This window comes from Seriola dumerili, unplaced genomic scaffold, assembly GCF_002260705.1.
Source record: "Seriola dumerili isolate Sdu_G_001 unplaced genomic scaffold, Sdu_1.0 BDQW01000312.1, whole genome shotgun sequence".
Lineage (NCBI taxonomy): Eukaryota > Metazoa > Chordata > Actinopteri > Carangiformes > Carangidae > Seriola > Seriola dumerili.
Window position 1 is genome coordinate 766,635 of NW_019174567.1, and position 26,928 is coordinate 793,562.

Below are 26,928 nucleotides of genomic sequence, written 5' to 3' on the forward strand. Positions count from 1 at the left end.
AAACTTTCTTCCAGGCAGCCCTAGTGCATACATAATTTGGTCCGTCTCAATGTTCAACTAATTGATTTCCCCAATCATTTGTGCTAAGCTATTCAAGCGCTTAAAATGCTGAATTAAGACACTTAATTAAATCTAGTTTTCGTTTTAGTGAGGTGTTTCTTTGTTTTCTTGAGGTATGAATTCTAACTATCAAAAACGTCACACCAGAATAGGACCAGAGGTTTTTTCGTTTCAGGTGTGAAAACCTGTGAACAAATACTCAAACAGCTATTACTTAATATGCAAATGCATAATTGGATTAAGTGCTATTTGCATACAAATGCCACAGAATGCGTTAGCTCCACAGCTTTGGCAAAACCCTTTTGAGAATTGAAGTCTAAAGTTTGAAAAATACTCGACTGCTACTCCGTTAGCTCGATGGTATGAAAAGTGAGTAGAGTCCGTTTAAGACAGTTTCTTAAAAAAATAGCTTGTTTAAGGATAAAATCCACTTCTTTTGGAAATATTAACTCGTAAAATTCAGATAGCAACCCCCCCGCCCCCCCACACCCTGGTCTTACTGCTCTTTGGTGGTTGGGAAAACCACGTTTCAGTGTGTGCCTCATCTTTGGAGAAGTAAAGTTTCCACTTCGTTTTGAAGGGAAAAAACTCGAGTCTTAGTAGCTAAAAAAGTACCTTCACAAAAATGCATGAACCAGTGGATGTTAACACCCAACTATCAGTTTCAGAACTGGGAAGACTGGAGCCCTAGATGCTGCTGCTACAGATAAACCAGTCTCTAATGTTGCACTTATGACAGAGGGACCATGGGTAATGACAATGAGACGATCGCCGGACGTTAGCAGCGTTGTAGCAGTGCAGTCTGGATGATGACGGCTGTGCAAAATGGCATTGTGAGGTCCCCCCCCCACCCCCTCCTCTTAAGGATGGGACTGCGAGGACGACGATGAGGTGGAAGAGGGCTGGGAAGGCAGCAGGCTGTGTGTGCGTGAAGGTCGCTGGGGTCGCGGCTGCTGGGGGGCGGAGCCAGAGTCGGAGGAGTTCAGGCCCGGACTGCCTTCGTTCACCTCGGCGTTGAGCTGGGCCGGACACTCGAAGTGAACACAGTGGAAGACCTGCAGAGAGAGGACGGTCACATGGGGGGAACCACCAGCACACACAACCCCACTGAAACCCCTCCTCCCTGGGGTAAAGTCCGATCTCTCTCCCTCCTGCAACTGGTTCAGAGTCCAGCAGCTCAGTCTCTTACTGGTTCTAACAGACGACGTCACATCACGTGACCCTCGCTGCCCTCCATCGCCTCCCCGTCTGTTTTAGAACTGACTGTAAGATTTATTTTTCTGATCCTTTTAATTTCGCTTTTATAGCTTTTACTGTATTTGCATGTGTGTGTGTGTGCGTGTGTGTGTGTGTGCGTCTAAACGGCATCTGCTCCTCTAATTGTCCTTATTGATATTGAGTCATACTGTTTGTCCTTCCACTGTAACTTGTCTGTCTAATATTTGATTTCTGTCAAAGCTCTTTGTAAACTCTGTTTTAAAGGTGCTATATAAATCAATATATTATTATTATCATTATTATTATAACAACACTGTTATAATTATATTATATAATATATATTCTGCTTGTGAAGGCGACAAGCAGCCACCATCAGTTAAGACACGATTAATCCGGTTAATTCAGGCAGGTCTTTAAAGCGTTCAGGTATCCAGTGAAAACACCTGAGACTCACATTAAAAGAAAAACAGAAAGACGTTCTCACCTCATTAGCAGTGTTGTGAGTCCCAACAATACGGATGAAGGACGCAGGCTGCTTATCGAACTTCAAGGTCTGCCATGATCTGTAAGAGAGAAACACATCAACTTTCAGACTCCATCTTTGTTTGTATGTGTTTTTATTTACAACATGTCTGTCTGTGGTGATTGTGTCACAGCTCCCTGATTATTGTACAGAGACAGTTTCTGCTTCTTCAGGTTCAGAGTTCATCTACCTATTTAAAAAAACATCTGTCAAAAATAAGACTGAGTCAACAACAGCTCGATGATAAACTGCAATAATCTTTGAAATGTGGAGACAAGCTCTAAGATTTGTTTTGTTTTTCTCCCATTAATTTGAAAAATCCCATAAGCCACTTGAATTCAAAATGGCCGCCATTCCTGGCATAGGAAACATATATTTTACCACAGAGTTTTACCCACAGGACAGATTTCAATCATTTTGTAAAATTAATGTTTTAGACTCTGAGGACGTCAAAGTCACAATCTTACATTTCCTCAGAGCTTCATTGGTGCAGTTTCTGATGTCGTGAAAATGTGTCTACTTTACTCGTCTTAACATTAGCTCTCTAGGCTAACTCGCTAGGCTAGTCAGCAAGCTTTGATCGAGATTTGACACCTGGATGATTCATATGAGAAAATACTGGATGAACTTATTGCAAAAAATAACAATTCCGTTGCCAGAAATGGCGGCCATCTTGAATTTTCAAGTGGCTAATGTGTTCTATCCACACAGTGATACGAGGAGGATTCGTGTCACGTTTAGCACTTGTTTCCACATGTGAAAGACTTCCCTGAAACATGCAGTTACCAGCGGAAGCAGTGGTTCAAGGGGCCAGTTCCTCTGTTTTACAGCTAACATAAGAACGAACAAAGGTAGGTGTCATGAAAAAAACAGTGTGTGTGACAGATAACTACAATGATGAAATATGACCTGTATGTGCAGAACCTGTTTCTCCACCGACTTAATGTGCAACAGAAGTTGTTTGTTCTGGATCCCTGCCTCAACTCAAAGACGTGTTTTCAGATCAGTGTCTTTAAAGGACCAAGGAAAAAGATGCTGCCTCTTGGCGTCATGGAGGAAACGGGAGTAGCGGGAATAAATCACGGCACGGTGAAGGAGACGGGAGCCTCACCGACACGCCACCCTGGTGCGGTCGACCACCTTCGTCCACTGCTGCTGGTTGGTGGAGACCTCGATGTAGTAACTGTAGGAGCGCTCGTCACAGTCCCAGAGCAGCAGCCTGAGCAGAGGAGAGGCAGAACAGTGAACTGACTCCGTCTGCACTTTAACCGCTCTGACGTCTTCATGACGTCTCACACTGTCGGTTCAAACGGTGCTGATCCTTTAGATTGATGCTGCAGTAAATATTGGTTAAACATACAACTGCCACTTCTTGTAATTTATATCAACACTTTCAGTTGTAGCAGGTGAAATAAAGAGTTAATATCCAAGTTCTACTATTAATTATTGAGTCTGACAAACTTATAATCTATGATGTTACACGAACACTAATTTTTAATTTTTAAATAAATGGAATGATGACTTGCTCCTGTTGTAAACCAAACTCAGGCTGCGTCCACATGAATGATCTCCGACACACACATGACCAATCACCCACACTGAGCATGTGCGAGCCGGTGTAAACAGGAAGTAGATTGTCTCCTCTGCAGCTGTAGCATTAAAACAGAGAATGTAAGTGAACAGCAGCTGCAAAGACAACAAGGTCAGTAACTCTGTCATTCATCATCATGTTGTATTCACCACTGGTAGTCCAGGCTGATGAGAGCCAATCAGGAGAGACCGTGGCTGTGACCTCATCCATTACAAAGGTCTCACTTTCTGTCCAGACTACAACACAACCCGAGTTTTCAGAATAAAACACAACCCCAGAATTTTCAGAATAAAACACAACCTCAGAGTTTTCAAAATAAAACAACCCCAGACTTTTCAAAATAAAACAGCTCCAGCAGAGTTTCTGAAAGATTCTGTTTTCGTTGTGTGGACGGAAGAAGAAATGTAGGAAAAGAGACGCGTTTCAAAAGAAAAACGTTGACACATGGACGCAGCCTCAGAGCTGACAATGTGGCCACGCCTACCTCAAGGAGCCGATGGAGTAGGGCTGAGCCAGCTGGATGACGATGGCTCCAGAGCCCAGCTGATGGCAGGTGTATCCGGAGTCCCAGTCGTAGTTGCGCGTGTCACCGTTGAGCAAGGCATTCCTGCTGCGGCTCACGCCCTCGACGACGCTGGCACAGGACGCGATGGTCGCCACGTTCTCACTGGGCACTGCAGACAGGAAGCACAGGTCCAGACACATGTTTTCATGGCAGATGTTTAGCTGCTTCAGACTGTTTAGCACAGTGAAAACTCAGCAACTTACCCACAAGCCCGTTCTCCAGGGTGAATGGGTGGTTTGTGAACATGCATTCAAAAGCCACGAGGTGGAAGACCTTGTTGACCGTGTTGTGTGTTCCCACGATGCGAACATACCTGAGATAAACAACAACAACATGAGATATGAGTCGACCACAATCCGCTCTATAAACGACCAGGAGGACCTGATTCCATCTCTGTCATTTTAACAAAGAGCTCACTCGCAGCTCTTTGTTAAAATGTCAGAGGTGGAATCAGATTCGTTTTGATTGTTACGGCCGTGGCCGTATTCGGGGGACCTTTGTTTTTCCCTGTGTGTGTGTGTGTGGTTGTGTTGTGTTCTGTCTCGGTCGCCTGTTGTTGCAGTCTGACCCTGCGAGAGGGGATGCCCGTGACGTCACCGGGATTTCCTGGGAGTGTTCCGCCTTTCCGCTGCACCTTCAATGCTCCAGCTGCAAGCCATCTCTCCTGATCAGCTGGGCCCGCCTCTCGTCTCCACCCAGCGTATAAAAGAGCTGTCAGTTGTTTGTTTGGGGCGATCTGTGTTGTCCGTACGCAGACTCGCCGCCGCGCTGTTGTGTACCAGTGCTTGTTGTGCTTGTTGCTGTTGATTGATTAGAGCCGAGTGAAACAATGTGAAGAGCTAAGGTTGTGTGTTTTTGGTTGTCTAGCGTAAAGCTAAGTGCAGCTCTGTTTGAGATCTGGTGTTTTGTTGTTTTGCTTTTCTTTTGTTAGCTGCTGGTGTTCTTTTGTGTTATTTGTGTTATTGGGTGGCTTTGTTTTTCTTGTGTCGCCTCTCTTTTTGTTTACCCTGCTTACTTTTGTTAATAAATGACCTAATTTAACCCTTAACATCTTGGGATTTATGTTACTTCCCTTTCCCCTAACGAGCTGGTTGTAACATGATTCATCCACCAACATCTCCCGCCTGAAAAGAGGACAGATGTGCTTCATGTGTGCGAGCCCTGCTTCTCTGGTGAACAGGTGAACATGCCGTAACAGTTGGTGTAAGTGAAGTTTACCTGCAAACTCGTGGTGTGAAGTACAGATTCTGCCACGAGCGGCACAGGTATTTGGAATGGTCCACAACACGCACCCAGTCCAGCTCATCCATGGACACCTCGATGTAGTAGGAGTACGACCTTCAACGATCAGAAATGACATTAGAAACACAAACCGCCTCTGACTGAGTCGCTACAACGAGGTTCATGTAAAAGCTAAAAACAAAACGCGTCTTTTAAAATGTGAAACGGAAGAATCACGTTCAAAATCAGAGTCCATAAGAAAAGAAAATGGATTCTGTCAGAAATCACTGTGTAAGACGCAGATTTGTTTTTGGCGTTTCAAACCTCCGATCACTTTGTTACAACGGAGTATTATCTAAAATTATGGGGGAAAAGTTGCAATATTTCAAGAATAAAATTGTAACATTAGGAGAATTAAAATGTAAATTTGGAGAGAAAAAAACTATTTTTATGAATATTACATCAACCAATCAAACAGGTGAACAGACAGTCAGTGGCAGCTGCTGTTTGTCTGTCTGACAATAGAATAGATTCAGTTTCTTCACAATCTTTTCAATGTCCTGATGAAGGTGATGATGATGATGAATCAAAAGATGAAGGTTCTCCTTATTAGTGAAACCTAAAGTAGAACTTCACAGGATGTTCCACGTTCCTCATTTTAAAGCTTCTGATGTTTCCCTCTAAAAAACACTTGACCTAAAATTACAACTTTATTCCTGTAATATTATGATTTTATTCTCAAAATCACGACTTTATTCTTGTAATTTCAGATGTTTTCCTTGTTGTGGTGCTAATACTCCGTCGTACTTTGCCAACACAGTTTGTTGGAACCAGTTAAACTACATTTGAGTGCTGCCAGTCAGCTACTTCAACAATAACCACTGTGAATTATACTTCATATGTCCAAGATAAACTAAAATTAAAATCTTCTTCGTTAGTCTGTAACGTGTCTCCTTTGTTACCGGCTGTCTCTGTCCCACAGCAGGAGACGCATGTGGTTGATGATGAACGGCTGGCCCAGTTTGACCTGGATCCCGGCCCTGCCGTCCTCCTCGATGGGGTGTCTGGAGAAGCCGTGGTCCAGGTCGTAGTTCTGGGTGTCCCCGTCCAGCAGCGCCGACTTCAGCTCCCCTTTCACCACCTGAGCTCCGTACTTCATGGTGGCAATGTTCTCCTCTGGTACTGGAACCCAAGAAGGAAGACATGAAGGACAAGTGCAAATAAAGACGGATAAGACACAGAAATCACCTCGATTTCATTTTCATTTAATGTCTGATGAGGATTCATGGCAGCAGTAAGAACAGTAAGACACTGACTGAGCATCCCGCGGTAGTTCAGGTCCATGTTGCGACTCTCGGAGCGGGTCTTAATGGCGTCCAGCAGGTCGTCTGGGCTGAGGAGGCCGGACGGTCGCACCACGTTCAGCATCTCCGTCAGGGTCATGAGAGGCAGCCGCACCGCTGACATCACTTCCTGCGTGTCAGCCCCCTCCTCGTGCTGCCGGCACCAGCGACACAAGGCCTGGAAGATCTCCTTCTCGCTGGTGGCAAATGAGTCTCTGCTGACCACGGTCAGAAGAGCAGTCTGAAACAGAAAGAAAGATGACAATTTCTCACTATTTTTTATATGCTAATTGATTAATTTACAAAAACCTGAACAAAAACATATTAATCTGGGTGTGAAGGTTTATGGGAATGTCTCCATGTCATTATCTTAGCTGAAGTTACATCACGTGACAGATGCTGCAGCCTGAAAGCTTGTGGTTTCACACACACCTGAACTCTGCTGTGCCATCTTGTCAATCACCTGCCACTAGAGGTCACTGTATCCCAGGTTTATGTTACACCAAAGGGATGAGACATGAGATCAAACCATACTTCTTGACATATGGAGCAGTGAGCGTTGTCCTGATGTAAGACTGAACCATACTGCCACCTCGTACCTTGGAGAGCGAGAGGAAGCCGTCAGAATTCAACACCTCAGGTGCGTGTCTGTCCATGTAAGCACAGCAGGCTGCACTGAGCGCGCTCAGAGAGTAGAGACTGGCCACGTCAAAGACCAGGCAGACGTTGTTGGTGTGCAGGATGGTGCGCAGGAACTCGGAGGTAGAGTCCTCCAGCGGCTGCAGGCCGTAGCGGTGAGCCAGGCCCAGGAAGTCCAGCAGCACCTCCTCCCGGGCGGAGCTGAGGCTGGCCCTGCCCGTGTACAGGTAGTTTAGCAGCATCGAGAAGGCTTCGGCCCGCGTCTCCTCCAGACACACCTCTGCCTGGGGCTGGGACTCTTTCATCCCACCGTACAGCAGAGCTCTGAAGGAGCCAGAGGTGTTCATAGTTTTTATTTATTCAAATGGTTGTAAATGTCCTGATTCATTTTCTACACAAAGATTTGACTTCAGACTGTCACAAACAGCAGCCAGCAGTCTTACAAACACACAGCATTTTATTCTGAAAAACACACTGAGTAATAGAAACTGGCAAAGCCTCAAGCCCCCCCACTGACTAAATCTCATGTGTATCTAGAGTTAAACAAAAAACACAGAGGAGAGGCTGTGAAATTACAGATACAACACTGACATAGAATTCATCTTCATTTGTGCAATCTACAGAGTAATAAGAGAATCGAACACTTTAGTATCCACAAACCCAAGATGAAGAGAATCAGCCAGTCCTCACATTTAAGGAGATAGAAAGAGGAACTGTTTGGCAAGATTTCAACAGTTGCCAGGACAAGATACGTTTATAAAGTTTCACGCAGAGCAGAGGTGGACAGTCCACAGCTCCATTACTGGAGTCAGAGTAATGATCCTCATGGTCAAATATTACTCCAATACTCCAAAGTGAAAGTTGTTCAGTCAGATTTTTGCTGGAGTACTTCATTTTAAAAATATTGAAGTATTTAAAAGTATATTTGCATGTCTACATCGTTGTATTGTTCCACATTTACAGAATCTAATGACTGTGACACAACCTACTGACTGACTGTAGAAGCTGTATCTATGCTACAAAGACTGTAGACATGTCTGTAAAAACACAACTAATTTAACAAAAGAACAATTTTTTTAGTCAGTGATGAAGTCTGGTTGTGATAAACACAGCAAACATTTCACACAGCAATCTTCTTTATTTCTAAACCTTCAAACACAGACTCCAGATCAGACCATGGTCTCTGGTGAAGAATCTTCTGCTTCATCTTTATCTAACGTTGTCATCGTTAGGACACTGACAGGTTCAAACATGACTGACAGTGGAGGAGTTGGCTGTGATTGGTTTTTTCTCCTGAGATGACCACAGCATATGGTCTATCACGTTTTAGAAAATAAGATTCATTCCACTGACTAAAAGCTAAAGGAAGTACTTCACAGAAATGTAGAGGAGTAAAAGTATTTTTAAACTCCAGTACTCCAATACCTTAACTATAGTAAAAATCTGACTGAACAACTTTCACCTGTATTGATGTTACATTTGACCGGAAGGGTTTCTATACTCTGACTCAAGTAATGACGTTGTGTACTTTGTCCACATCTGTCTATTTCCAAGCTCATGAAATAAAAAGTAACACTGATTAACATTTACAGAAAGTCTAATGTTAAAGGTTCTTTGCTGCAGGGTTTGTGCTTCCAAAAATCAACAATGTGTAATTTTCCCAGGGGTGGCCAAACCTTTCCATGCAGCTGTTAATATGGGTCTACCAAAGGCTGTGTAGTATTAAGAGAGGTAAGATAAGTGACAACATTTACAGTTACCTGAAGTAGTGACAGCGCGCTGCCAGGATGACCCGGTGCGCAGGGAAGCGCTTCCCCTCTACGATGAAGGTAACATCGCTGTACTCTTCACCGAGCACCAGGGCTCCCAGCTGCTCCGACAGCAGGTGGATGTGGTCGATCTCCGACACGGAGGCCAGTGGACGCAGAGGGTGACTGTTACTCATGGTCGACGTGTGCCACAGTCACATCTGACACACAAATAATCACGTCAACCGGGCGGTTAAACCAGAGGCACACAGCACATACAGTAGCTAGTTCATGCTAATTGCTAACTACGATGTCACTAACATGACGGCAGTCGCTAACAAATTCACGCCGAAGACCAGTTACTGTATTTGCCACCATGTCTGTTGTTAAAGTTTTACATAAACAACTCAATTAGCAGACTAATAGTCGTTACGCGCTGTCCCTAGCTAGCTAGCTGAGCTGTTGTTGACAGCCGCCGGTGTCGCGGACATTTGACACCTGAACAAACGTTAGCTAGCAGCTCGGATATCTCCTATTTTCCCGGTTTTAAACTTACCGAGCGGCTCTCATTCACTCCTGTGTTCAGATATATGCGTCAGATAATCTAAAAAACAACAAAAAACAGTCGTGGTTCTTCTTCCAATGTGCATAAAAAGCACCAAATTCACAATTCTTCCAGCATCACATCACCGGAAACCGATTCTGGGTCAACGGACAGGCACTTCCGGTTCGAGAAGCTGGATTTCAAAATAAACGTTTCTCAAAGTTATTATTCCGCAATTGTTTGCTCTGTACTCTGAAAAAAACATGTTTAGGCGCGATTATGGGTAATTTAATTGTCCTACTTGTGCTGACGCAAATGTATGATGATGTTTTGACTCGTTCTTCGATAACAGCTGTTAAACGCTGTTACACGTTTCCTGTTTTATTGTCCCGTGGAATGACTGCGTGCAATTTTGAACAAAGCATGACATATACACATATGTACGTATATTTCGTATTTATGTCTATGGAACAAAGCGTCAGATTGTTCTTTTATCCAATTTGTACATTAAAAAGTGAACGAGGAAGTCGAGAACCGGAAACGGACGGCTCACTTTCAAAGTAAAAGTCGCGCGTTTTGCACAAGCTTGCTGCAGCGGTCAATTTAAGGAGAGCTAAACTGAATAAATATATACAAATTGTCTAAATAATGAACATAGGACAGACCTGTCCTACATTTCTGCCAGTCTCCCATGACTGACTGGGAATAAATTGCCAATGAACACTGGAGCTATTACAGTGTTGTGATTCATAAATGAGTGTAATGATTCATTTATTCATTTGATTAAGGTTAGTTAATCAGTTATTTGTTACTGAGGTGACATTGTACCATATAAGGTTCTCCCTGTGGTTTGTAATTTTAGGGGAGAGACCTGCATGTTCACAAACTGTGCTGCGACACCCGAGGTAGCAAAATAAATCCGGCCCATACTTGGGCCACATGCTTGTTTTCCTCTGGCCCAGTATACACCTGGTTCTACGGCCTGAATAGCCTGATTGTCAGATACAACTTCCACATCTGGACCAATTCCAGCACACAAACGTGAAAATCTTGCAGCTGTCAGACAACACAGGAGGAAAACAGCCGGACTTTGCCCAGATGTGGAAGTAATATGGGCCAGACTCGGGCCAAGAACACAGGCATATGTTGGACCAGAGGTTTCACTTTTACTATAGGAATAAAAAAATGTTAATTCCTAAAAAGGGCTGGATTCACCTTTTAATGCACAATCCATGATTATGATAGTGTTCAATCCTCAAAGCAGAAAAATAACAGACTAGAATTATAAATATTATATTTCATTATGGAAGCCTATAGAGGACTTTATTATTTCCATGACAGCATTGTAATTTTTCAATCACGCATGTGTTCTAGGATGACACTGGACTGGACTGATGAGCAAAGTATTTAATCCTTTACTAGCACTCAGACAGTGGTTATATTTCTACTAGTGAAAGAAAGCCAAACATACAGGTCAAATCATATTATCTTGAATAAAGCAACAAAATTCTAAATCAAAATCAGTACATCAAAACATTTTCACTCTAAATATATGATCATGTGAGAACAATCCAAGGAGATTAGATGTACTACTTTACAACAAAATAAACATGAAATAAACTACTGACCCACAAAGGTGAAATGACAGAAAATGAGCTCGACTGAAGGACAAACAAGAACTTCCCTCTGACAAGTTATTGCATCAGATAATAAACAGATGAAATATGAAAATAAAGACTAAAAACATCAAAGAAAAATCAGTAAAACTGCTCAACCTTCAGAATTATTGCCTCTACTTTTTACACTGTGACACCAGCTAACCTACAACACCCCCTTCTGGTTCAGAAGCTGTTTACACCAATCCATCCTGACAGTGATCAGATGTGATTGGTTAAGTGATGCTGGTGTAGAGGCTGTTGGGCTCAGCAGAGGGAGTTCTCACAGTGCTGTAGGTCACAACATCGTTTTCATGATCGTCATTTTTACTCCCAACCTGGAGGGAAACAAATCAACACAACACAATTAAATACAACACACTGGGACATCATAAACCCTAACAACATGAAAAGCAACACAACGTAACACAACACTGTGGAGCAGGGATGTCACAGGAAACGTAATCAAGCATTTCCTTCATTTCATATTTTAAAAGGCATTAAAAACAGGAATTGTAAAAAGAATGAATAAATGATTAATCCATCAATAAATATTTAAAAGTGTATTTACAAAAACAGCATAAAACTCTCATTAAATAAACTATTTATAGATACATTTATTAATTCATGAATAAATAATAGACTTTGAAGAACTACCTGTAGTCTGGCCCATATTACTTCCACATCTGGGCAGAGTCCGGCTGTTATCCTCCTGTATATATTATATATATCGTATTGTATATTATATTTCCCCACTGGCCATGGGATGTAACAAGCTCTCTGATTGGCTGACGAGCTAACCAGTCATATCAGGTTTTACCAGCACTGAAGCCTGTCACAGAGAGGCTAACAGGAGAAGCTAAATGGCTACGCTAATCGATTAGCTAACAGGAAAAGGAAAAGCAGCTGGAAAAAGGAAATGGAAATTGAAGAGGGAATCCAGGAATGTGTTCACATTTGTAAAATGTCTTTTCAAATTCTATTGTATTCATAAATGGTTTATTTAATGAGTTTTATGTTGTTTTTGTAAATGCATTTTTTAATCTTAAATATTTATTGATGGATTAATCATTTATAAATTCTTTTTACAATTCCTATTTTTAGAATATGAAATTAAGGAAATGCTTTATTACTTTATTATCACAAAATGACATTCACAGACTCTTTTATTAAACTGCTGAAAACTATTGTTTCCTCTCTCACCACCATCACCTGTTGAACCAGTCAGACAGCTCACCTGGGCTCTACTATCGGTCTTCTTGGTGTAGCTGATGGAGGCGTAGGAAACACCTTCTTGAGGATAAGCCTGCACAGTGAACATTATAATTTTATTTATTTGTTTATTTGATTGGGACAATACATGTTAATGAACACCAGCACAAAACACACGACGTAAACACAGCAGATTGTAGCAGAAATGCTAATTTACCTGGACAGGAAACAAAACAAGTAAAAAATGATGAGAGATCTGGTTTGACTGGAGCCAGTGTTTGAGAAGTGTCTCAAAGGTGGGACATGTAGGACTCTTCTAACTTTATTCTATTTGATCACAAGCAGCACTTTAACTTCTATTACTTCTGCCAAGGAAGGGCTCATGAGGAGTTTATTTTATTTGAATCAGAAGTTTATTTTGGTGGTGGTTTGACCTCTGACCTCTGCTCTCACAGTCAACTGCTTGACATGATCTAGTTGCATCATTTAACTTCCTCTTTTTATATTTGTGGTCACATTTTCACACAGATAACTGTGTGGGTGTGTTTCACACAGAACCAACACCAGCAGGACTGAGTGTGACTTTGTCCTGGGTGAAGAGTGTGAGCTCACCGTGTCCTGACTGGTCTCTGGAGCAGACTGAGTCACTGTAGGGTTGGACGTCAGCCCCTGGACGAACACAGTCAGTTCAGTTAATACAGATGTTGTCAAAGCACAATACAAACAACAGCTGTACAACATATGCAACACATTTGTGCAGCTTTGACCTTTAGCTACTAAAACCTAATCACTTCATGAGTCATGGTGAAAGTTTGTGCCAAATTTCAAGAAGTTCCGTCAAGGTGTTACTGAGATATAGTGTCCACGAGAACGGGACGGATGGACAGTCAACCTGAGAACAAAATGGCTGCTGCTCTGACTGAGCCACACACCTATATACAATATTTTGTTAAATTTATGTGTTTATACTCTATTTTTTACTCACCTCGTTGTCATCCTTCCCTGAAAAGACACAAATAAGAGTCGACTAAAGCAATAAAATAAAAATTTTATTAAAATTGTTGTTTATGAAAGTTTCATGTGTAAACAGCCTCACCTTTAGTTCTCTTCCACCTGATCACAACAAGCATTAAAACCGCTACCAAAGCCACGACCACGATGAGGCACAGCCACAACCAGTCTGGAAAGATAAACATCACCAAGTGTCTCAGCTGCAGCTTTGTTTTCTGTCCACATCAAAAACCCACTTTACTCAAGGTCCACTTACTAGTTCTTCCTGGAGCTTTCAACAGCATGTCTCATTGGAAATGTTGTTTAAAGCTCCACAAAACACTCATAGGTGCAACAAAAGTGAATTTAACCGTCTAGTGTTGGAGGTGAAGATATGATGCTGAGGAAAAGTAAAATGGTTGTAAGTTGAGAAAATTCTTCAGCGGAAGAAAGGAAGATTTCAAAATGGTGGTTTGCCCACTGTGACCAGCGTTTCACAACATTCATTCGTTTGCTAATGAAACAAAACAAACCACAAACCAACAAAGAACAAAGACACAAAGTGTGTGAAAGTAGTTTTGCCTTCATGTCTGCTAAGACTGAGTTTAGTGTCGGACTGAGAGCTGGACGATCAAGTGTCAGAGAGAGAGAGAGAGAGAGAGAGAGAGAGAGAGAGAGAGAGAGAAAGAGAGAGAAAGAGAGAGAGAGAGAGAGAGAGATCACACTGAAGCTCCACTGGTTGTAGATGCTGTCGTGCTCTCACCTGCCTTCATGCTGGTTTTTGTTGCTATGGTTTCGTCCTCACCTGGACAAATGAACAAACCAAGAAGCCGTTTAGAAAACGCCTCATGTTCACCATCTGCAGGTGATAAACGCTCATCAGCTCATCATGTTCTTACCTGACTCCTCAGGTGAGGCCTGGATGGGGAAGGTCAGCTGTTGCTTGTTCAAACCATCAGTCACGTTACATGAAAAGATCTTATACCTTGATCCATAAATGAAATGAGAAGTCTGAAAACTCACAGAGACGCTGCAGAGAGACTGTGATGTCAACAAGTCACTGTGACCTTTATCCACATCTCTACCCTGATACAACCACTTCACTGACTGTCTACAGTCTCTGAACGTCGACACAGAGCAGGTAAACGTCACCTCATCACCGTCCTTCTGTTCAGTTACTGGTGAAGACGGAGACATTGAGAGAGAAAGACAAGAGAGAAATGAACTTCATCACTGTAATAATCATCATGATTGTAAAGTTTCAGTGTTTTGTTCTAACAGACAGTTTGATGTAAATACTCACTGGTAACAACAGACAGATAAACCCAAGAGTCTGAACCTTGTTGTCGTCCTGATTTGTCAAACTGTCTGCAGGTGTACAGACCAGCATCTTCAGCTGAGACCTTCTTCACAACCAGAGAACATTTCTCTGTCAGACTCAGTCTGTCTGATTTAGATCTGGCTTCTTTATGAATCTTCCCAAGTTCAAACAGTGGTACTGTGTCTTTTCTTCCTGAACCACTGAGGAGCCAGGTCGTACCGTCACATTTAACCTGATCTTCTCTCACCCTCCCACAGGACAAAGTGACGTCATCTCTGACTCTGACAGTGACGGATGATGAATCTTGTCCAGCTGCTGCTGAGGCGACGTCGGAGGAATAAAAATGTTACTGTTAATGTGAAGATAATGTAAGATAGAGCAGACACAGAGCGCTCTCAGTTAAATGAAGGTTAGGTAATGAGGTAACATTAATGATGGCTGTTATTTATAATCATTTGATAAGTGTCTTTACCTGTGAACTGAAGCACCAGTATCAGAAATAAAGACGATTCAAACCACCTGATTTCGACCATCCTCTCTATCGTCTTTCTTCGTTCTACTTCCAGTAAGTGTAAGACTCTAAAGACAAGTGTCGTATCAACTTCCTGTAATTCGTCCACTGTCACTTCCTCTTCAGTGACTTTTAATGACAGTCCTTCTTTTCTCTGTAGTATCAGCTGTTGCTGTGTTCAAACATCAACTCCACTCTTCCTTTGCTTCAGTGACGTTCATATCTCAACACAGAGAACTAGATTCACCACCTCACGGTCGTATCCCTCCGCCACTCAGACTAGTTTCAGGTTACATCCTGTTTATCCAGAGTCAGATTATAAAACACTGGTGTGAAATTCTGTCATAATTTCTGTGTGAAGTCTTGATTAATGGCTAAAAAGTGTTTTCTGAGGTCACACTGACCTTTACCTTTGACCTTTGGGCACCAAAACCTAATCAGTTCATCCTCAAGTCAAAGTGAATGTTTCAGCCACATTTGAAGAAGTTCCGTCAGACTGCTGAGATATCGTGTCCACGAGAACGAGAGGGACGGACGAACAACACCAAAACAATATGGCGGCTCTGGCTGTCGCCGGCGCGGAGGAATAATAAACTGTTAAACCTACTACACATCAGACAATAACAGGTGACAGGTGACATTTATGATGCTCATTTACATTTCAAGATGACATGTGATATCGGGTTATTACAGCTGTTATTCATGTTGTGCTGCTCGTTGACCCACAGCGCCCTCCTCTGGACAACAAGGCTTCATACAGCAAGAAATCCTGAAACTAATCATTGAACAACTGTAAGAAAAAAACACATAAAAACATCAATTTTGGAAATGAGAAGTAACATTACATTATCTAATGAACTAACTTGAACTAATCAGTCATCAATGTAAAATATCTGTAATGAGATGAGATGTAACTACACTGGGTTTTTATGGTTTTGGTTCATTGACGGAGGCGTAGAGGCTCATGGGATCAACGCAGGCTCCAGCAGAAGAAGAGGAAGGTTTCACTGTGCTGTAGGTCACAGCATCATCATCATCATCGTCATCATCATCATCTTCAGCTACAACCTGGGAAACGAGAGAGAAACAGCTCAACACATTAATTACACAACATTAAATGACACAGGATCAAAGAAGAAAAAGCAACATTTGTGATTCCTTTATTTATTTATTTCCTAGGAACTTTATTTATTATAAAACATCACCAGTATATGCTAACCTTGACACAAATCCTCCTTTGGTATCGCTCTGTTGATAAAACACATTAGCCACTATAAAATTAAAGATGGCCGCCTTTTCTGGCGAGGAAATGTTATTTTTTGCAATAAGTTCATCCAGTATTTTCTCATATGAATCATCCAGGTGTCAAATCATGAAATTCAGTGCACTGTAAAAAATGAAATGAAAGTTTATTTCAGCAAAAATATTACTCACAAAAAAGCTCACTAACTAGCCTAGCACTAGCGAGTTAGCCTAGTGAGCTAATGTCAAGACAAGTAAGTAGACTGTCGACTCTAACACAAGTTTTGGTTCTTCATTCATAATAAATGGTGTTTTATGGAGAATTTTTCACATGAATGTTAGAAATTTAAGAGTTGTGACTCTGACACCCTCAGAGTCTAAAACAGAACCTTTTAAATCTGTCCTGCAGATAAAATTCTCTGCTGAAATGTTTCCAATGCCAGAAATGGCGGCCATCTTGAAATTTCAAGTTGCTACTGGGATTTTTCAAAGTAATGGCCCCAGAAGTAAAAATACACATATTCTGCTGCTTGTATCTACATTTGAGAGATTATTGCAGTTATCTGCTGCACTGCTTCGTTTTACTGATAAAATATTAGTTTCCTTTGTTTTTCTTTTCTTTTCTTTGCTGAAAATGTTTTTAAAGTCAGTAACATCACCAGACAGACAACTCACCCGAGCTTTACTGTTGGTCTTCTTGGTGAAGCTGATGGAGACGTAGGAAACACCCTCTTCAGGATCAGCCTGCACATGAAGACTGAGTCAGTAACACGTGGATTTCATTGAGTTCTATTGTATAATAACAGTGAGTGTCAGTTGTTGTGTGTGGCGTGATCTCACTGTGTCCTGACTGGTCTGTGGAGCAGACGGAGTCTCTGCTGGGTTTACGCTCAGCTCCTGAAAACACAAATCATTCTAGTCACACTTGGTCAAACATGATTTCTATGAAGGCAACGAAGCATCAGAGAGGACGGTTGCTATGGAGGCCGTTTGCTCCTGGTTTATCCTCCAGGGTCATGTGACAAAACTGAACTCTTGTAATTATATAAAATGTCGATCGCTCACTCACAGTGTTTTCCTTCCTTCCTGTTCTGTTCCCTGTGAAGACAAAAGACAAAGTCGACTTCAGCTCCCTCAGTTAAAACCCAGGTTTATTAAAACTTCATGTTTTACAAAAGTTTCATCAGTGAATCTTCTCCACCTTCAGTTCTCTTCCACTTCATGACCGCCACAGCAATCGTCAGGAGCACTAATAAAGCCACGCCCACAAGGACAAACCGCCACCAACCTGGACAGAGGATGAAAACATTAAAAACACTGTGGCTGCAGTTTTCTGCTCCGTTCACAATCCTGCAGCTGAAAGAGAGAAAAGCACATCTTCTCCAAAGCTGGTGAAGCATGAACCTGCTGTGGCGAAGGAAAGACATTTGTGAACAGCAGGAGATCTAGAAGTTTTCTGTGAACACAATGAGTCACAGTAAAGTATCGATACAACTGACAGTAAGTCTTGGTTTGAGCGTCACTACTAGCAACGTGATGCTTTCACTCATTACTCATGGCACTTTACTCTCCCCACACGTCAGTACTCTGTCCTCCACAGTAAAAGATGAAGTTTGTTGTTTGTCCGTGGACACGCTGATGTTTTCTGATCTGATGCTTCTATTGACAGGAGATCATTTGTCAGTGCTTGCAAATCTGAATCTGTTTTATGACACGACAGAACTATGAGTAATGTTTGGTTCGGTTTATGGAAACATCAGAGACCTTCGTAGACGTGGTTGAGATATAAACAGTGTTGGGGAACAACTGTGGTCCTGGTTCAAAGAGGCTGACCTTGAGTTTTGGTTGGAAATGTAAAGCGAACACTGATCTCCCACGTCAGTCGAGTCCTCTGAACTAAACAACACAGCAGATTGTTGTTGCCACGGTGATGTTAAGATCCGGTTAGCTTGGTCAAGTTAAGGGAACGACAGTGGTGATGGCAGAAAGGATCTAACGCTGCTGTTTCTCTGGCCAACACAGTCTCTAAGTAAAGGAGAATGAATCCCATCGTCTTAAATTGACCATCACACAAAGGTCGTTTGGTATTTTTCCCATCGGGATGAAGTGAGACTGTCCTGCTGTAAAATAAGGAGCCCACAGGTCGCTTGTGTCGCATCGGTTGGAGGCTGCAATTGAAGATCGATTGCGACATCAGGTGGATCCTTCGTTCCCAACCTCTCCCCACATTCATTGCGCACAGGAAATGAAACAAACAACAACGATAACGATACAACTGTTAAAAACAAGGGCCTTAAATGAACCTCAAGTTTTTGTGAAAAAAAATCATGTGTTGTCAAGGTTGCTAGGCAACAGGGATGGTAAGGATGGCAACAGCTGGTGACACAGGGTGAAAATCCTCCATTGTTCAGACCGTCTCAGTTCGGGTTCGGACTTATATTATGTTTTGTTGCTAGGCGACATCTAGTGGCCGTAATGATTGTGACAGGAGTAAAGGGGAAAGTGCAGTGATGAGTGTTTGTTATTGTGACCATGACAACCAAGGTCCGGTACGCCTGGCGCCGTAAGCGAGTTCTATTTGAGGAGACAGTCCTGTGGGTCGCAGCAGAACGACCTGTTGGTTGTTCTGGTTGGAAACAGTTCGACTCTTTCGTCTCTGAATTCAAACGTCGTGTTTCTCTGTCTCTCGTTCTCAGTCTAAAACCACATCATGTACTTCCTGTGATAAGTATGATGTCACTTCCTCCTAGTGATTAAATTCATGTCGTTCTTCTCTCTGAGATCTTTAACGTTCATTTCTCTCTGATCAACAGTGACTAACCAACCAACAGTGAAGAGGTCAGAGGTAAAAGGTCAGAGGTCACAGCTGTGGAGAACTGACTGTGGGATCAACACTGACTATAAAGAGAAGAAATATGATTCTGTATTGTGTCGATCTGTATCAAGAAAACCATGTTAAGACTCCTCAGGCTCACAGAGAGGCATGTCCCATGATGCATCTGGGACAATGACCATGTATTTCACATCATGAAAAGAAGAAGAGGAAAGAGGAAGTTGAGCGTTAGTTCAGATAAACGTTTGCATAATTAATTAAATAATCATCTGTTGATTAGAAAACAGCTGATGTTTGACAACAGACATGAACACACAGCTGGTTTCATGGCTGTGAGTTCAGAAAACAGCACAAGTGGTCGGACTGAGAGCTGGACGATCGAGTGTCAGAGAGAGAGAGAGAGAGAGAGACAGAGAGAGAGAGAGAGACAGAGAGAGAGAGAGAGAGAGAGAGAGAGAGAGAGAGAGAGATTTTTTTTTTGATTTTTAGAAAACACATTTATTTTCTAATAAATAGAACAATGTTAACAGAACATAATCCTCAGATTAGACAAACACAACCAACATGGTTTATAAAAACCTCATAAAAACACAGAGTTAAAAATCAGCTTCCCCTCAACAACAGAACAGAGAGCTGCAGTGAAACACCACTGGGACAGAAACCCATCAACATTATTCATGAGTGAATAAAACCTGAAGTCTGCTGTGATTCTGGCTTTTACCAGCGACTTAAACACAGACAGCAGCTCCCCACCTGAAACCCCTTCTACTTGGTTCTTCCTGCTTTTAGAAATGGACAGTTCGGCCTGTCCCACTACAAAGTTCAACAGTTGCCGTTTTTTTGCATTTTCCTTTTTATATCCAGCACCAAAAAGAAAAGCAGTTTCACACAAACTCCCACCACAGTTTAAAAACACAGTTTTCAGAGGCTCAAACAGAACTTCAAGTCTTTTACATTTTAGGACACAGTGAAACACAGTTTCTGGTTCCTGACAGAAAGGACATTTAAGAGACACTGTGGGGTTGATCTTAGAGACCAAGCTGTTGACAGCCAGCGCTCCCTGCAGGATTCTCCACTGCAGATCACCTGACCTCTTATTTAAAGGCGGTTTATAAAACAGCCTCCACACAGGTTTACAGTGATCCTGCACCTTTAATTCCTTTCTCCACACATTGTCTGTTCTACCACTCAACTTTCTCTTGTTTACAGCTTGTACACAGTATTTATACAGAGCTTTACCATTGAGCATGTAGAGGTCTGCAGGTGCAGCATGTTTATACACCAACAGTGGTCCAGTCAGTCCAGTGTGGTCTATTTTAAGACCCAGTTCAGGAAAAGGGTCCGTTCCATCAGGAGTGTCTATTCCAGAACAATAGTCCTTTATCATTCCTGATTCTTCTCCACTCAGTCTTTTAGTCCATGTGTTTAAAATGTCTCTGGTGTGACGATGTGACCTCAGGCCCAGTAGAGAAGCTACTGCCTCTGTGTTGTTGAGTCCTGGACCTGCAGCGTCCACTATGTGTCTCAGCTTCACTGTCCCAGCTGAAACCAGACGCTGGGTGAGACCAGGTCTACTATTGTCCTGAACATCCAGTCTGGCTCCGTGGATTAGAGGCTCCTCCAGGAGCCAGTACAGTGAAGCTGCAGGTGTCAGTCTGATCCATTTAAAAAGAGTCCATGCTCTAATAAGTCCCTGATAAAATGGATTCAGATCACACACACGTATAAAAGTACAATTCATTAAAAACAAAGATGCATTTAAATCCAACCCTGCCACTCCCCTTAAAATGATGCTCATGACTGGTTTCCACACCACGTCATCGCTGCCTGTGAGGTAGCGTTGGATAACCTGTAATCTAAACGCTGCTACTCTGCTCTCCAGGTGTACCAGCCCCTGCCCCCCCTCTTCCTTCGGCAGGTAAAGTACACTCTGTGGAACCCAGTGCAGTTTGTCCCAAAAGAAATTAACCATAATGGTCTGTACTTTCTGCAGCAGCCCAGCAGGAGGCGCCGTACATTTTAACTTGTGCCACAGAGTTGATGCCACTAAGTTATTAATAATCAGCACTCTTCCTCTGTATGACATGTTTGGGGTAGGCAGCCACCTCACTTGGCCAACCTCCCCTCCACCTTCTCCACCACTCCCTCCCAGATCTTACTGAGTCAGTCTGACTCCCAGATAAACCCCAGATACGGCCTCCCCTCCTCCAGCTCAACCCTCCTACAGCTGAGGAAGACCTGCGAGACCAACTCCCAACTGCTAAGGCCTCACTCTTTGCCCAGTTCACTCGTGCAGCTGAGATTCTCCCAAACGTGTCTACAATATTTCCAAAACTGTGTGACATCATCCTGGTTTTTTATAATAACAATAATGCATCTGCGTATGCAGATAAATTAAACGTGTCTCACAATCAGGTAAAACTAGACCATCGATAAAAGAACGAATTATGTGCAACAGTGCTCATGTAGAAAGGCATATAACATCCCAGACATCGAGCAGCCTTGTCTTATCCCCCGAGTCCACTTTAAAGGATTTTACACAAACCACCATCATTTTCAGAACACTCTCAACGTCCTCGTACAAAACCTTAATCTTGGCAATGAATCCAGGGCTGGACCTCTGTAAAACCTTCCATGAGGGTAACGGTGCTCAACCCGGTCAAAAGCCTTTCCTGGTCCCAGAGAAATCAGACCAGCATCAAAACCCAAAGAACCAGAGACTTCCAAAAATCCCGAATCAGTGACCACATTGTCAACTATGGACCTACCGGGCACACAGTAGGTCTGAGTCCTGTGTATGACCTGGTCCATCACCGTCTTCAGTCTGTTGGCCAGGACTTTAGACAGCAGTTATATCTGTACACATTAAAGAGACGGTCGCCAGGTCCTAACGTCCTGAAGATCTCCTTTCTTAGGCAACAGAGTCAGAACTGCTCTCCTGCAACTCTGGCGCAGAGACGAGTTCACCCAAGCTCTCTGTGAAGACTTCCTATGACGTCTGTCTTTAGTTCACTCCAGAAAGCTTTGTAAAACTCAGGTGGGAGCCCGTCAATCCCAGGGGCCCTCCCCCCCTGCATACTCTGCAGCGCCATGAGGACTTCCTCTGTGGGCAGAGGACCCTCCAGCTCTTTGTTGGTCTCCTCCGAGACCCTGGCAGCCCACGCCAGAACACAGTTAAAAGCCCCGTCATCTTCAGTGTACTCCACTTTCAAACAGCTGAGAGTAGAAGTCCACAGCTCTCTGTCTGATCTCGCTGTCTTCAGTCAGCAGGTGTCCTGCAGCTGAGTGCAGAGCGTGGATGAAACCTTGCTCTGCCCATTCTCTTCTGCTCAGGGCTGAAAAAGAACTTGGACGGTGAGTCCACTCAGAGCACGCCTCTGAAGCGTGCGACCGGATCAGCGCCCCTGTTTGCTTTAGAGCCCAGCAGGTCCGCCAGTACCGCTTTTTTTGGTTTTGAGGTCTTCAATACTAGCCCTCGATCTCCTGTGGACTCTGCAGCACTTTGCAGCTCCACTATTTCAATCTCCAGATCCTTATAGATTTGGTTGAGTGACGCAAGAACGTGAGAGTGTACTGTTGACAAAACTGCTTGATCTCCACTTTTCACATATCCCACCACTGCTTCAACGATGTAAAATCCCCTTTTCTAGTTCTAAAAACTCCCCAAACCAAATACAAACGTTTCTTTAAAATAGTTCATCCAGACAACAAAAGCAGTGTGAAAGTGCCAATACGCAGACGTGTGTTCACATTTGCAATATACACATTACAGGACCCATGCAAGTGATCCGAGAACTCCACAGGAAGTATTCTGCATCCTTTAAAATACTGAATGATGCTTAATAACAATAAATTCGCTGTTCTAATCTGGCCATCGAGAGAAAGCGTTCTCTGTGGTTCTGGACCCAAGTGTATCTGCCTATGTTTGGCATGTGTTTCTCTCCATACGTCCTTAAACTTTGAGCCTCTACCAGCTGCTTCATGGCTCGCTTTTGAAGGCGGCATGTGAGGTTCAGTGGTGATTCCTGCTCCAGCTGATCGTCTCTCTGTGCAGTTAAATTCCTCCTTAAAAATAAACCTCTTCAGGCACACTGACTTAAAAGCCACAGCTATGTTACATTTGAAAAGCTGGTGAACTCTGGCAGGTTCCTGTGTTGGGAGGCGTTAATCAGTTAATAGCAGAAACAAGAGTAAAACGCTCATATTTCGTGCTCTGACCACCATCAGTCTCCCCTTCATCACTTCCTCCACACGATAGACTAGTGTTCGGGCAGAAAGTTTGTAGAGGAGTGTCCCCTCCTCCACTGTGTCCTAGTTAATGATGACTTGAAAACCACCTTCCCGCGTCCACATTCCCTCCTCCAGTTCCAGTTCTTCATTTACAGAGTCGCTGTGTGTTTCTGCATAACCCACACACTATCACATCTAACACTCTTCACTTCCATCAGCTCAAACAGACTGGCTCTCCTCCTCAGCATCTCTGCCTTCCATTTATATTATAGTGTGGAGACTCTTAAAATCACTCATGTCTCTCTGATGTGACGAGCACCACACAACCTAGACAGACAGAAACCAGACTGTCTTATACGTGATTTCTGAGTCTCTTCATCATTATTCAGTCTTGTTTGAGTCTCAGACTAGGTTTCTTCAGTCTGTAAACTTCCTGGTCAGTATAACCCCCTTTTCCTCTGCTGCTCATCTGTGATCTGACAAGATCGTATAAACACTTCTTTATCTGCAAAAGTTTCTTCCACTCTGACTTTTTTCATATTTTTCGTTGTTTGCAGAACTTTTTAACGTTGTTGTAATTCATATTGTTCCTTCCGCTGTGATCCAACAGACAGCTGTGAGTCACGTGTGAGGCTGGCTGCCTTCACACAGTCCTCTCTCCTCCTCCTCCTCCTCCTCCTCTCACTCCATGCCAGACTCAGGCTCTGCTGCCACCTCTTCTGCTCTGTCTGATGGTCACTGCTCCTTTCTTGCGTGCGAACGCCCTGTCACTGTTGGTCTGTTTTCTTTTTTAGAACAAGGACTTTAAAATCAATTCTGCTCCATCACGTGTTTCATCAGTGGTCTCTACTGTGGTCCCTCACTGTGCTCCCGTTCCCACGTGTTCACTGTGTCCCTCACTGTGTCCCGCATTTTCCGTGTCCCTCACTGTGATCTCTCACTGTGTCCCTCACTGTGTCCCTCACTGTGTCTCTCAGTGTGTCCCTCACTGTGTCTCTCAGTGTGTCCCTCACTGTGTCTCTCACTGTGTCCCTCACTGTGTCCTCTGCTGCTGTGTCTGCAGTGTTCACCACAGTCTGCTCTCCTGCTGCCGTTTCACTGTCATCACTTTTCTCCCTCCCTGTGTGACTGACAGCTGCTTCATCCTGTCCTTGTCTCTGAGTGTCAGAGTCTTCTTGACTCTGCTGTGTCTGTTTTGTCCCCTCACCATCTTGTCCAGCTTGTCTCTGTGTGTCTCCTCTCTCCTCCTCCCTCTGTGTTTTATCAGCAGAGGAGACTCTATCAGGACAGGCTCGGACTAAATGACCCTCCCTCCCACATCCAAAACACTTTAAAGTCCCAGAGTTCACAAACACAACATAATCAAAATCATCCACTCTCACATTAAAAACGAGACTGAGCTCCTCGTCCTTTTTGTTGAGGATCATCAGAACCTGCCGTCTGTGTGAAACCACATGCTTCAGCAGCGGAGATTTACAGCCCGACGGCAGTTTCCTGATCTGGGAAACGATCTTCCCGTGTCTCGCCAGCTCCCTCAACAAAACCTCATCACTGATGAACGGAGGGATGTTTGATATGGTGACTTTTTTAGCCGGTGTGGTGAGAGGAGACACCGACACAAACGTGTCATTCACGACAATTCCGGTTTCAATAATCTTATTTACTTTCTCGACGCTGTCAACAAAGATCACAACAGCGCCGTTCATCCGAGCAGCTGATTTAATGCTGCTGTGACCCACAACGTCTCCCACCGGGAGAAAAACCGCTGGTTTTTGTTGCTATGGTTTCGTCCTCACCTGGACAAATGAACAAACCAAGAAGCCGTTTAGAAAACGCCTCATGTTCACCATCTGCAGGTGATAAACGCTCATCAGCTCATCATGTTCTTACCTGACTCCTCAGGTGAGGCCTGGATGGGGAAGGTCAGCTGTTGCTTGTTCAAACCATCAGTCACGTTACATGAAAAGATCTTATACCTTGATCCATAAATGAAATGAGAAGTCTGAAAACTCACAGAGACGCTGCAGAGAGACTGTGATGTCAACAAGTCACTGTGACCTTTATCCACATCTCTACCCTGATACAACCACTTCACTGACTGTCTACAGTCTCTGAACGTCGACACAGAGCAGGTAAACGTCACCTCATCACCGTCCTTCTGTTCAGTTACTGGTGAAGACGGAGACATTGAGAGAGAAAGACAAGAGAGAAATGAACTTCATCACTGTAATAATCATCATGATTGTAAAGTTTCAGTGTTTTGTTCTAACAGACAGTTTGATGTAAATACTCACTGGTAACAACAGACAGGTAAACCAGAGAGACTGAACCTTGTTGTCGTCCTGATTCAAACTGTCTGCAGGTGTACAGACCAGCATCTTCAGCTGAGACCTTCTTCACAACCAGAGAACATTTCTCTGTCAGACTCAGTCTGTCTGATTTAGATCTGGCTTCTTCATGAATCTTCCCAAGTTCAAACAGTGGTACTGCTGAGCTGCTTCCTGAACCACTGAGGAGCCAGGTCGTACCGTCACATTTAACCTGATCTTCTCTCACCCTCCCACAGGACAAAGTGACGTCATCTATGACTCTGACAATGACGGATGAATCTTGTCCAGCTGCTGCTGAGAAGTGAAATAAGAGAATCATCTGACATTAGACTGAGGCTGTTTCAGTTCATGTGAGCAGGATTTCAGATTCAGTAGAAGTTTGTTAATGTTTCTCATCTTTGGTTGAAGGAGATTAAACTAACCATGTTAAACACACACTGTACTCCGCTGCTCATACATGAAGGTCAGTTATAATAAAGTTAAGCTTTGTACTGATCCTGTCATTTCTATATGAACACGTCTCCTTACCTGTAAACTGAAGCAGCAGCATCATCAATAAAAACATTTTAGTCCGTCTGAATTCAACCATCGAGCTTCTGTCTCTGGTTCTCATGCTTGCAGCTGTCACAGTGTCTAAGATCTTGTAGAAACACATCACCAACTTCCTGTGGTAGGTGTGATGTAACTTCCTCTTGCCCATTATATTTGTTGTGTCATGTCCCATGATGCATCTGTGATAATGACATGTTTGACACCCTATAAGAAGAAAGACTGAGGAAGTTAAAGGCAGACACATAAACAGACTCCTCGTCCACCAGGATCTGACCTTTGGAGTACAACATGGTGATACTGCAGCAGCTGGGAGAGAAAGGGGAAATGATGCGTCACTGGTCTTCAGAGAGTTAGGGCGAAGTGTTTTGGTGAGAATCTGGAGGTGTTACCCTGTAATGATGACCAGATAAATACCAGAAACACGAACGAACTAAAACACTGACGAGTATGTAAATGACACTGTTGTCATGTTTACGTGGCCGATACTGACAAAAGACAGATATTGTGTTATTTTGAGATGCTACAGTTTTTCAAGCCGGGATTTTCCTGCTGAAATGTGAAGTTATAGTAGAACCAGAATCGCCTCCTCGTGGTCGTATC

General features: G+C 43.2%; 2 protein-coding genes across 3 annotated transcripts; both read right to left on the reverse strand.

Moving 5' to 3' along the window:
• Positions 1 to 554: 554 nt before the first annotated feature.
• btbd9 (BTB domain containing 9) lies at positions 555 to 9,586 on the reverse strand. Its single transcript, XM_022758887.1, has 11 exons — positions 9,465 to 9,586; positions 8,921 to 9,129; positions 7,121 to 7,484; positions 6,495 to 6,762; positions 6,141 to 6,360; positions 5,176 to 5,295; positions 4,161 to 4,270; positions 3,877 to 4,066; positions 2,913 to 3,020; positions 1,763 to 1,841; positions 555 to 1,115 (listed from the first exon to the last, which is right to left on the reverse strand). Exons 2-11 carry the CDS (start codon positions 9,103 to 9,105, stop codon positions 921 to 923), a joined length of 1,839 nt encoding a protein of 612 aa, XP_022614608.1. The 5' UTR covers positions 9,106 to 9,129; positions 9,465 to 9,586; the 3' UTR covers positions 555 to 920.
• A 1,257-nt stretch (positions 9,587 to 10,843) lies between these two features.
• On the reverse strand, positions 10,844 to 14,566 carry LOC111231687. Of its 2 annotated transcripts, XM_022758903.1 has the most exons (7): positions 14,209 to 14,566; positions 14,073 to 14,114; positions 13,416 to 13,499; positions 13,305 to 13,321; positions 12,932 to 12,988; positions 12,345 to 12,413; positions 10,844 to 11,445 (listed from the first exon to the last, which is right to left on the reverse strand). In XM_022758903.1, exons 1-7 carry the CDS (start codon positions 14,504 to 14,506, stop codon positions 11,344 to 11,346), a joined length of 669 nt encoding a protein of 222 aa, XP_022614624.1. In that variant the 5' UTR covers positions 14,507 to 14,566; the 3' UTR covers positions 10,844 to 11,343. The 2 variants fall into 2 exon arrangements, with proteins under 2 accessions (XP_022614624.1, XP_022614625.1); XM_022758904.1 differs by lacking the exons at positions 14,073 to 14,114; positions 14,209 to 14,566 and adding an exon at positions 13,587 to 14,051.
• Positions 14,567 to 26,928: the final 12,362 nt, after the last annotated feature.

Coding starts and splice junctions, on each gene's coding strand:
- LOC111231687 (XM_022758903.1), bottom strand. CDS start 14,506: ATGTCTCCGTCTTCACCAGTAACTGAACAGAAGGACGGTGATGAGGTG. Junction 13,500..14,072: donor AAAAACCAGCATGAAGGCAG/GTGAGAGCACGA, acceptor TTATCTTTCCAG/ACTGGTTGTGGCTGTGCCTC. Junction 11,446..12,344: donor AGACCGATAGTAGAGCCCAG/GTGAGCTGTCTG, acceptor GTTTCCCTCCAG/GTTGGGAGTAAAAATGACGA.
- btbd9 (XM_022758887.1), bottom strand. CDS start 9,105: ATGAGTAACAGTCACCCTCTGCGTCCACTGGCCTCCGTGTCGGAGATC. Junction 7,485..8,920: donor GCGCGCTGTCACTACTTCAG/GTAACTGTAAAT, acceptor TGGCTCCTTCAG/AGCTCTGCTGTACGGTGGGA. Junction 1,842..2,912: donor CGCACCAGGGTGGCGTGTCG/GTGAGGCTCCCG, acceptor TCTCTCTTACAG/ATCATGGCAGACCTTGAAGT.